General features: G+C 29.5%; 1 protein-coding gene across 1 annotated transcript in view; it reads left to right on the plus strand.

Moving 5' to 3' along the window:
- Positions 1 to 1,920: 1,920 nt before the first annotated feature.
- LOC119685232 (homeotic protein proboscipedia) overlaps positions 1,921 to 13,078 on the plus strand; it is a 72,079-nt gene continuing 60,921 nt past the window's right edge. Inside the window, exon 1 of the mRNA XM_038099467.1 lies at positions 1,921 to 2,357. Coding sequence (XP_037955395.1) covers positions 1,940 to 2,357 — 418 coding nt within the window. The 5' untranslated portion in view covers positions 1,921 to 1,939. The remainder of the gene's footprint in view (positions 2,358 to 13,078) is intronic.

Raw genomic sequence — 13,078 nt, forward strand, 5'->3', positions numbered from 1 at the left:
AGAGATACCATGGTGCAGTAGCACACAAACGAAGTATTTTTGATGCAAATCTTTATAATATCGCTATATTAGATTTCGCAGCTGTTCCCTAGATCGAGACACCATAAATCCATTTTGGTTTTAAAATAACTTTATATAGAAGTACTTACTGTTCAGTGATAACACTGCATCACTCGCAAAGATGCGAGCACATAGAGCACATCTTCAGACTCCGTTATTTCAGGTGACACGCCGATCAAAATGGTCTTCCAGATACTTCACGTGTCCCATTGAGCATATATATTACTGAACAGTTCGACGAAATGAGTTTATTTAGACCTGTCCTTTAATCTTTCTGTTTGTGCCAGTTCGGAGTATATCCTTAGATTTTAAGCTATTATAAAATGAAGTAAAGCTAACATATATACATGTTTTCATTTAGTTTTATATGACTAAAGAATATAGTTCTATATATGTATAAGTTGTTATATATATAATTATAAAGATATAAATTTAAAATACAGTGTGATTAATAGCAGTTTCTTTGTATTGATAATAATATATTTACTCTTATTTCAAATTTTAAAATAATTTTGCTAAATTTGATCTATATAAAAATAAAGAAAATTTAATAACTTAAAAAGTTTTAAAATCGTAGTAGTTCTATATTTTATATGTTTGTATACCATATATTACTGAAAATTAATTTTTAGATATGGTTCAATATGAATGAAACTAAATGATGACCTAAAATAGTCGAAAAATTTAATTAGAATTAAAAATAATGAATTGTTAATTTATAATATTTATTTTATATTTATCAATAAATTGAGTTTAATATTTTAAAAATATTTTGTGTTCTACGAGTATAAAAAGTATCTATTAAAATCATAAAGCATATATTTTATATACTACAATTTCACTTATGAATATCACTTATTTTTTCTTTTCTATATATAAAAGTTTTCATATAAAAAACAATTTTAATTTTTAAAAACGTATATTCCATTAAAATATTAAAATATTTTTGAACGGACATATTGGTCAATGTTAAACAATAATCAACTCTTTATATTAGTTTTAAAAATTATATTTTATATATATAAAAATTATATTTATATATATTTTGACTATAGTTGTCTACAGGGTATCCGTTAAAAATATATAAATATAAGTTGGTTATTAAAAAAGTGAATTTTTAAAGTATTTAATTAATAATTTGATGGCTTGTATCGAGTAGAAAAGATATGATAACAGTAAGGATATTTTTATTGATTTTAATAAAAAATTAATTTTATTAACTAAATTATAAATTCAGTCAAGAAAATATTACAGGCTAAAACCATATATATTGAGATACATATTATATAGAGATAGTATATATTTGTTTATAATAAAATGTTTTTACAGGCTAATTGGTCCAATTTTATTGTTGTTAAAAAATAAAAATCAAGAAAAAGAAACCGCAATTTATTTCCTATATATACATATATATATAAATACATTATATTAATGTTGATTGGTATGTTATTTTAATATAATGTTAAGTTTCTTGATGAGGACTTCAGACTTAAGTCGGAATATCAATGATATAAAAATTATAATAGTAAAATAAATTATGATTTCTTTTCCTTGATTTTATTAAAATTGTTTGGACACAAAATAATTAATATTAGTTTGTAGAGTATTTTCATATATGTATATATGAGCATACTATATGATTGTAATAGTATACATATTATATGTGTATAATACTTGTATACTATATATATTATTATACATACAATATGTGAAACAAGTATATTTATACACAAATCAGCGTGTTAACATATTAAATAAAATCTATTATTTCTTCTAATTTCAGTCCTAAGTCCTAAAATTATGCATAAACATAAGTGAAGACATTAAAACAGATTGCATTGTGTTTTATGAAATAAAACTTCATGTAATTGAACGTAAAATGCAAGAAGTTTGTAGTTCTTTAGATCCCCAAATGGGCGCACAAATAAAATCAGAATCTCCATTGAACCCACTACACGTACAAACAGGGCAAACTGTGGTATCAATTTCTGCACCAGTGCCACAAGTGCCACCACAAACAATGCTTGTCAATAAAATGGGACCCAACTGTGATAAACGTGTGGCCGACACGGCATATTGGATGACATCCGAGGGGGGTTTTATAAATTCTCAACCATCAATGGCTGAATTTCTTAATCATTTAAGTCCAGAAAGTCCGAAGCTGGGAACACCTGTTGGCGGATATCCGGTGAATGTTGTGTCACAAACACCGGATGGTATGGAGTCTGTGCCAGAATATCCATGGATGAAAGAGAAAAAAACATCGCGCAAGAACAATAACAACAACAATGGACAAGGTAAGTGCGCAACAAGCAAATTAATCTCTTTCCCTAAATTGTGTTAAAAGAATTTCAGCAGCAGCAGCAGCAATAGCAACAGCAGTAAAATGCAAAAATCTCATTAATCAAAAATCATCAGAATTCACCTTAAAACGAAATGCGAGACTGCATCATAATAATACGGCGCCATTTTCGGATGGAGCTAGTCTCAGCGCTCCAGAAAATTAAACGCGATTCGTTTAACAATTCAAAAGTGAAACAGCGACTCAAAGAGTCACATTTAAATTGCAAGTTGGTCAAAACACATGTGAGGTTGTGTGGTTAGGAGCGGGTTCGGTTCTTTTGATGGGAAGACTTCAAAATAGAAATATAAAATTGTACATAAGCCGGCGACCGGCGAATGAGCGTGTTTGAGCGGCAAAGATCTGTTATTTGTGATCATTTGTAACAATTTTCTTGAGGAGGATTGAGATTGATTCCAACTTCGAGTTCAGCTTCGAGTTCGGCTTTTACGTGCATAAGTTATGTTCTGCTTCAGATTGATGGAAACGTGTCGATCTTTAAATTTTGTTTTTGTTTTTTTTTGTTTCTGTGCCGATTACTTTTAAACGTATAAACTCTCTGTTATGTAAAGACTGGAATCAAAATTCAGTCACAAGCGTGTACACCGCTACAAACTACACGTTCTGGAAGCCGAAACTGAAACAGAAAAAATATAATAATAAATGAGGTATCAAGGCTATCTGTTCATCCGTTTTTGTCTGTCTACAACGCTGCCTGCCCAATTACCTACTGAAAGCATAACATATGAGTATGAATTGTTCGTTGTAGTGCAGAAGAATACAGTTTTCTGTTTTCAGTTTTCAGTTTTCAGTTTTCATTGGGAAGAAGACGTTTTTGTGCCCTTTTTAACCCAAAGCCGATAAAAATAAAAATACAAAGTACGGATGAACTGCAACCTGTTATTTAGGTTCATTTGTCAAAATATTTTTTATTCCTGGTGAAAAATTTGACTACATACATATTTGACATAACATATACGTACTATATGTACTCGTAATGTTTTGAGTTGCAAAGTGCATATTGCTTTGCAATTGCATTTTAGATGCAGTCTTACTGCAGTAACTGCACTTGTATTTCATGATTATTTTTGTTTAGCTTAAAGTAATTTTATTTAATTTTTAATGTAAATGCTCTTGCAGCTCTTGAAGTATTTTCAGTATTTGCACTAATTTTGCATTTACTGTTGTACCTGTAGACCTGTAAACCCATAGACCTGTTGTTTGCTAGCAGCTCCCATTCATTCACATTGCCTATTGCGAAAATTAATTAATCACCATTACAGTCCGTGAAGTCGAACGTTGGTTGCTCTTATCTTTGTTGTTTTGCGAGCACAAATTGCTGTCGGTATTGTTTCGTCCGTCCTATATTTTCGGAGCAAAAACAACATATGGTCAACATTACCGCTTCTATAAAAATCGTTTGTAATTAATCTGAAGCAATATTTGAGAAAGTAAAAACATATTTTTTTAAGAGTGCTAAAGTACGGATATACATAGCAGTTCTTTAAAGCATCTCATTTAGAGGAAAACGCTTCGCTTTTTGCTTAGAATTTTGAATGAAATACAAAACAGTAAAACGAAGGTTAAGTCCTTCTAATTAAAGATTCATTCATTTGTTGTAGTTGAGTTATTTGTTAAATTAAATATCCTAAACCAAATTATTTAAATACAATCAAGTATTTAGGCCATTCATATATCAAATGATTGTTATTTTATATTATATTACTATATGTTACAATAGAGAATCTACCATTCCATTTTTGTGTTTACCCAGTTTTTAAGTAACTACTTGCAATAATAGGTTTTCAATGATATAATAAATACATCACTTTCTTATCATACACATAGATATATTTCTTTATAAACAAAGGAAATTATTTTATTCTCCACAAATTGATTTAAAAGTTAATCCGTCTACCTTAATTAACAATGTACCCTGTTATTTTAATAATCATGTTATATATCTAGAGGATTATGTACTAAGTCTATATAAATATATTGTGATGAAAATGTGAGAGACCCCATGAAGTTATCCTTTCTGCTAGTGCATATCTTTTAATGAAAATTAATTTAATGAAAATACTAAATATATCCAATAAAAATCAAACTATGTATTTTATTTTGGGGCTTTTTAAAAATATCCGAAATCTATAGTTAGGTTAGGTTAAAGTGGCGGCCTTATGCACCAAAGCTTACTGAATAACAAATAATGGCCCGTAATGATACAAGCGATGAAACACTGTCTGTATGCAAGACCTGAAAGCTCATCTTAAAGATGGAACTGTCTCTATTCTTTTTAAAATCTTCATGAAGTGATAATTAGATAATGGTTGTGCACCAACACACTCATACTCATGTATGAGGCATTGTCTGTGTGCCAGACCTAAAGGACTATTTTAGATGTAGAAGTCTGACGTATATAACGTACGAACAGTATTCCTTTGAAAAGGTGCGGCTACTCCGTTTCAGTTGAAAAGAACTGACTTTATAAGTCCATAAACTTGACATAGATCTGTCAGTTTAGTAAGAAAAGTAAATGTTTTAATTTACTTATTAACGTATTTAATAAAAATTTTAATCAGGTCGATATAAATATTAATTTAGTTGCTATTAGGAGGACAAGCTCTTCTGAAAAAAAATTAATTATTTTATTTAATACTTTTTTTTTATAATTTTTTTTTATTAACACACACATATGATCAATGCATCATGCTGGTTCTATCATACCACCTGTTGGTTTTCATATCTTCTTTACCACATAAGATAAAGTTTCTCTAACATAATGATCAGGTCAATTTAATTAATATCTGGATAGATCATATTTTTCTGAGTGTATAAAAAGTCTTAATATAATGAGGTTTTAGCAATCTTTTGCATTTCATAGTTGTTTGAATCCATGCTTTGGGATCTATTGATTTGCCACAAATGGATTTTTTTGTGAGCTTACAGAAATAGATGTCAATTTGAAAAGACATTCTTTCACCAATGCTTTGCGAAATTTTTTATACGTTTTTGGATTATGCAGTTTGTCATCAATGTACACTTTTGTGAAGTTACGTAAAGGATTATATTTAGGGGGCAATCTCCAAAGTCTAATACTTTAAATATAAACATCGGTTATTATTAACTGGTGAAATTATGATCCATTGGTAAGGATCCAAGAATTTCATGGCAAGGTCTAAACAATTAATTTATAATAAAATTTTCTTTAAATTTTGATCACAATTGTATTTCATTTACGCTTACTTTTAAAACCATAAAATAGATAACCCCGTAAAAATTCAGTTTAGTTTGCAATATTTTCAACTTGATCTGCAGCTACATACTCGCATGTAACAAATAGAAAATAATTAAAATATATATTGAACTGTTTTGGGTTCAATTGGAACTGAAGTATTAAACTGCTAATCAATTCATCACAGAAGAAAAGTATGAAATTCATTCAACTCACAAATAACCGAAACTAATATGAACCTCTTCTTTTTGCTGAGTATGCATAGGCAATGAAGAGTATCCATTGAAAATTACCTCAGTAATTCCCTTAAGAAATACCATCAGGATTTCCTGCAATTATTTTGTATGTTTCAGCGCATTAGTGAAAGTGAGCAAATAAATGGTGTGAAATATTCCAAATTTTAAGCGCCACACCGAGCGCTACATGCTCGTATGTACTAAAGCGGTTGAAGGGTCAATATATCTTCTTTAAGGAAATCCTCACTAGGTCATTGTATGTGATTATATGGCTAAACGACTACAACATGCGGCTGATGACTTCATGCTGAGCGGACTGGATTACAAATGATGTTGGTGAAGTGCATGAAAGTGTAAGAGGTACAAATGGTTTTGTTGTTGCCCTTTTTGGTTTTGTGAGCTCAACAGTTCAATTTGTTAATTTTGTCAAATTAATTCAACTGAGTTTTGGTTTAAACATTTGTAAGACGAAGAGTTTTAATCTGTCCAACACTCATTCATTAGGAGGATTTCATTAAATTTTTTGCAAACCAAAAAACAAATTTATATATTAAAAAATAAAGTAAATAAAATAAAAGGAAAAAAGAAATGAAGTAATCTAAAAAGTACATAAAATTTTTACTAATATTTTTATAAAATTTCTTAAGGATTGTTAATTTCTTGTGTCTGTCTCTGAAATATCTCTTTCGTAAACTACGATTATCTGTTAATTCGGAAATCAGATTGTGCCTCAAAGATGAGAAAACTACTAAGCATATTCTTGTGACTGTCCAGCTTTAACAACGCACAGTAGAAACTTATTTCATGTGGAATTTATGTTCACAGAACAGATTAAGTGTTCTTCTCTAGATTTGGTGATGGTAATGGTGTTTGGGGGTTTCGGGTTAGACTAAGGCCCCTTTGCACTGCGACTAGTTTGATCTATTGTAAACCCCTTTGTATTTAGATATTTGGTATCTCGAGGAATCGAACCAGTTCCTTGGGAGGAAGGTTTCGAAGGTCTTCATCCTCTACTTGGTATGTACCTAAAATTTTTGTTTCTTTCGCGGCGTAGTGCATCACAGTTGGTTATCAGATGTTTCATAGACTCTTCCTCATGACAGCTGAATCTGCAAATATTGGTATCGGAATACCTATTTTGTGTAGGTGTTTGTTACATGCGGCATGGCCTGATACTGTACCAGAGAGTAAGTTTAGACTCTTCTTGTTTAGGTTGAGAGCGGTGTTTGCTTTTTGGCATCAAAATTTAAGAATTTTTTGGAATAATATAGGCCGTCTATTCCATTTCAGTATTCATTGATACTTTGTTGGATCCATTTTTTGGTGTCCTGTTTTATGTTCGTTTTATTGAAGCTACTGTCCTTCATGTTCGGGTATTCTCTAGATTTAGTCCTGGATTCTCTAGATTTAGTCCTGGACTTTGTTCACAAAGGTTTAAAGGGCCTCTTCTGGCCACAGTACCGGATTTTATGCAATTTCACGACAAAAATTTTAATTTTAATATAATAAAAGTCTGTTTCTATATAATACATTTTCTATTACTTTTCTCGACAGTTCGTAGTTCAGAAATAATTATATTTTAAGGGTGATATGTTTTCGATTTCAATTTACAATTTTCTATATGTTTTTACCAAGTAATAATTATTTAGGTATTCTTACATATTCACTGTATTCGAGACCTCTTACAAGGCAAAACTTTTCCCATAATCTCGTCTCTAATTGTTATTAGAAATAATTTCGCTTTAAATAAACTGTTAATTAGGCATAAGTTAACACTTATTAAAGGCACACATATAAAGTTATTACCCGTTTATGATGAGACAATCTGCGTCTTTGCAAGTAAAATGTATCTACTTCACAAAGCATGGGTATAAAATTCGCTTTACAGCCACGCGTACATGCCGCAAGATAAAGAAACATTTGTGTTATTACAATACATCTACAAAGTATCTTATTTATGACTGAGTTCGTATTTTTATGCTTTTTTATAAATGTAAATAAAGTGCGGGAGGAAGACGTTAAATTTTGCAGAACATGCTCATGGTAGATAAATAAAAATGGCTATAAACTCTTAAGCGCTGTGTTAACAAACAGAGGAAGTTTGAGATACTTTCCTCTTAGGTTGAAGTGTATTTTCTTAAAGCAATTGAGTGTAAGAAATAAATTTAAATGCCGTACGTCTTCATTTTGTGCACAATTTGGTTTTTTTTAAAAAAGTTTTATATGAATTTAAAGACTCACATATTTGTAGTCAAAACACTGCTTCTACATGTACGAGTATCGTATGTCCCTTCACCATTCGATGGCTTCTGCTGCCAATTATTAAATGACAATAAGTAATTGTTTTTTATTGATAACATGTTATTTAGAGTTTGTTCTTACTTGAAAATTATTATACGAGTATATCACAACGCCATCTGCATTATCCACCCACTGAGCATATGTTGCGCTTATAATCCGCTTCATCCCTTTTTTCTTTCTGACAGTTCCGAACGCTGTAAAAAAGTATCTGTGGCGCACTTTAAACTTACCCCCTGCGGATTATGATTATATCAAACCATTTATCATAATATTTATGTTGATGCCGTGCACTTTTTCTCAATGAATTTTTTCTTTTTTTGATTTAGACTTTTTATTTAATTTTATTTATGATGAGTCATTTGCACGTTTACAATTTTAACCTTTACAGTTGAATTCATTCAGTTTTGATTTTGATTTTTGGCTGCACTTTTGCTGAATCAAATATGTGGCCTTACTCGCAGTCTGGCAAAGCTAAGAAGATTTCATTATATTTTCACAGATTTCTTCTGATCATAATTGTTTATTAATAAAAAGTTTTAGTTGTTAACCATCTGAAACATCATAGATAAAATCACTTTTGTTCTGATTTTCGATTAAAAACTATATATAATCCAATTAAATAAGTAAATATTAGGCCGGGCAAAAAGTTTTCGGCGTTTTTTAGTTAAAGTTCTTGAACAAATACCTCTGTGCCATTTAATTACATTTGTTATAGTTTTATTTTATGTGAAAGCAGTTTTAATAATATCAGCTGTAATAAAATTATGTTATGTACTAAAGATATAATGAAATATGACTTAATGAAGCAATAACAACTTTATTAAGTATACTCGTAATGAACAAAATGAGCTCATAGTATCTATGGGAACTAATATATATATACAAACAAAATATGTATATATATAAGTTAAATAACTTAAATATCAGTACAAATGTAAGTACACATATGATATAAGTTAAATACAACTCAAATATCCGAATACGTCAACCGCTTTCCTTTAACGTCATTAAGGAACTTATCTAATTCAAGTTGCTTCTCTCTATGGTATTCTTTCAACGTTGCCAATTATTTCATATTATTAAATTTCTGCTGACATATTCTATCATTTTTGACTAGAAACGTCGATATTTTCAAGGGTAATTTTTTCGCTAGCAAAACAGAGTTACAAAGATCGCAACTAACCATGCAATATCAGACTATACAATGAATGTATTGAAACTTTCCAACCAATAACTCTTTAATTCATCTTAGTATCATACCAGTAACATATATTTAATCAGGTTATAAAAGATATGTATAGCATAGTGTCATCATAACAACAAAGCTTTTCCTCTTGATCTATTCCTGTCTCTTTTTATAGTTCAATGGTTCAACTGGTGATGGTTGGTGATCAAGTTGTGTCAATTTTTGTTGTTTTATAAAAGGCATATGGAGCTTAGTGTCATTATGATGAGACACAAAGTTGTTCTTTTGATAATTTTCTCTCTAATATTTTTTAATTCTATGGTTTGGATAAGTAGAAGCAGTGTAGTAAGTGCAATACCAATTAAGACAACATCGTTGCCATTAATCAATGTAAACATATAATATATATTATAGGTATAACATGTATTTATATACTGTTAAAAATCGATTTTTCATTTGAGATTCTGCAAATATTTGACAAATTGTGTATTTTGCAAAAAAAACACTATCTGTGTCACATTCTAATCTCATAATTCAAATACATATTTTCCTTATTCAATGATCTTATCTAATTATATTAGAATATATAAATTACAATGAGCCTTAATAGACAAAATAGTATATAATAATGACAATATTACACATAGTTGTTTAATTATTTTATACAAAATATATGAGGCAGTCATGGATTAATTTTGTAGTAGAAAAAGTAATCGTAATCTGTCAACAGAAGCTTTAAACGAGCCTGTCTAATGTGAACAAGATTTGATATGATAAATAAGTCCCCTAATCTTATTGAGACTGGATGCTTCAATTTTAGAATATGGACTTCCTAACAAGTTTTTTGATACCATTTCTTTATACCGTAACCCGTGTTTAGAGATAAAGTTTCAAATTGTCACAGAATAAATTTTTTTTTTTCAATCTATTATATGCTTTAAACATTTATAGTAGTAAGTTTGATAACACTGAACTGAATAAAACTGGATTAACAAGTAATTTAACTTTAACCTCACAAGTTTTCTTTGTTATAAACATTTTTTCATCTTAACTGAAAATTAAATAATGTCACTTCCATCCATTAATTGGAACTCATCAATTTAGATCTATGTTGTTGAAGAGATTGAAAGCATATTTGTTCACAAATGTCTGGTACCGCAACGAATTGAGGTTCTTTATGCTCTTCTAAGCTCAGCAATAATTGAATTATTATTGAGGTTTCGATAAATCTGGACGAAATGTACACTCAGAGAAATATTTTGTTTGATTTAACAAAGGTTTAACTATATTTCAGTTCAAAATATTCTTCATCGACCTATTACGAGGGACTCATATACTACATCATACTACATCTTGATTTTTATTTCTTCTTTATCACATAAGCTAAAATTCTTCTAACAAAATTGTATGTAGTTGGATCGAGTTTTTCTGAGTGTACTTACAATGGTATAAATATTTACAATACTTTCAATTGGATCCAGAACCTCAATTTGGATCCATTAAATTGCATTGATGTTATGAGCTTATACAGAGACGTTTGTGAAAAAAGTTTCTTGAAGTTGATATGAAAATATTTGATCGAAAAAATTAGTTGTATTAAGTTTGTAAAAGATACAAACTATTTTAAGAACGGAAACCCAAGCCCAATTAATTAGTTCAGCATACGGCCAAAACCAGTCAATTATTTGATTCTATTTTTATTGAACAGGCTTTTTATTATATGCTAACATTATTTAAATCATCATTATGTTAAGCCTTTTCCGAGTTAGTACATCTGGGCACTTTTACTCTATGACAGCTGGGAGGATTCTGCAGAGTCCCGCCCAACTCACTGACTAATTTGTGTATTCACATAATTTATTTATTATAATGCTCTTAATAAAATTATAATAAATTCATAAATATTTATTTTGGTTAAAAATTGGAAAATAGATTATAGCCGTATTAAGATTAAATATATTTCTTTGCCGGTCATTAGACACTTTTCAAGAAGACAGTTTCGTTATTTCACATTTTTTTCTTTCACAAAATAAAAAGTAAATAATAATTTAAAAATATAAACCTACTGAGAAACACATTAAATTAATTTTTATTGAGCTAGTCAAATAATTAAATTAATTGTTCAAAATATTACCTCACAATTTTGGAGTCTAGTAAAAAATCTTTACGAATACACTTACAAACTTTATTTTCTCCTCTGGCATAGAGTTTTTAGACAAAATATTATGGAGTAATTTTTATAAAGGTTGAACAATTAATTATTACGACTTTATTATGGAGATAAGTGCCTCCAAAAGTCTTTGCGGCTAACAGGAATATTGCTTTACAGTCTTTATGGGGGTTTACCACAATGAAAGGATCTAATTTCCATAAGGCAAGAAAAAGAAAGTAATTCTTTTTTTTGAGGTTTTTTGTTTTTTATTTAAATGGGGTATTGCAACCATTATGGTTTCAAGGGTTAATAATTTTTTATTCGCGACCGCATGATTGTGGAAAAAATCTGTTACAATTAGCCACGGTTAGAAAAGTAAACTTCGAGTTAAAAATTATTTTTATCTTCGAAGTGATTTGTCATTACTTTAAAGTGCACAGTTTGAAATTTGCCTGCTTTTTTTGTGTCTTGATTTTAATTTTTTATCTTAATTTCAGGAAAATTAATGTGAAATTTTTTTTAATAAAATAAATGTTTATTTTTTTTATTTTGGATTAAAAAATATAAAAGTATTTTCTTGTTTTAAAGAAATTTTTTTCAATTCAAACATAATTGAGTGATTGTAGATATTGCATGGTAATAATAATAAATAGAGAACTTCTTATGCGACAGTATGCAGCCTGATAACTTAGGTAAAATTAAAAAATATCTTTGAAATATTTGAATATTTGAATACTTCAATATCGATTTAATTTCATTCCACTCATTTAACTAAAAGCGTTTGAAAATCGTTAAAGGAAAAAAATTTTAAAAATGAATATTTGTCAACATTTAAATTTTTTGGAATATAAAAGTAAATAGAAGAAGAAAAACGAAACGACTTTTGCAGCCTCGCCTTTGCATTTTTGAATAAATAAATTCCTTTTCTTTCCAAGTACTCTGCGGAGCGACGCGGCGCGGTGCTTACCATTGGGGTCACCCTCAGTAAATAGAGTTTTTACAATATTCCGCACCCAGGCGGCAATGACACAAAAAACCGCACTTAATCGCGGCAGATCACATTGCGTTAAACCGCGACAATAATCTATTTTTTCCTCTTCATTTTAAACATTTTTTGTTGTTTTATTTTATTTGTATCTTAACTTATTCAAATAGAAAGTAAACAGCAACCCTCGTAAAATTTACTTGTACTTAGCTGCGGTGGCAAAATTATTCTTAAACCTCATTTAAATATAAAAATACTTCTTCTGGTAATATACACCGCTAAGGTCCAGTACGAGACTACTCCACCGGCAGTCGCGCAGGACACTCACCACCGCAAGCTCTTTTGAGGAGTTGGATTGCGAGCAAGTATCTAAATGAAACGTTTAGGTATATAATAATCGTAAAAAGAAAATCAAATCAGAAATATTATTCAATTTGTACACGATTTACTTCATGTTTTTTATTACACCAGAAAAAAAACAAAAACAAAAATAATACAAATTTTATTAATGTGAGAATTACATTAGTTAAGTGATTTGTTAACATTTCGTGTGGATTTTCAATAGCTGTGTACAGATTTGCA

Source organism: Teleopsis dalmanni, chromosome 2 (genome assembly GCF_002237135.1).
Source record: "Teleopsis dalmanni isolate 2A chromosome 2, ASM223713v2, whole genome shotgun sequence".
Taxonomy (NCBI): Eukaryota; Metazoa; Arthropoda; class Insecta; order Diptera; family Diopsidae; genus Teleopsis; species Teleopsis dalmanni.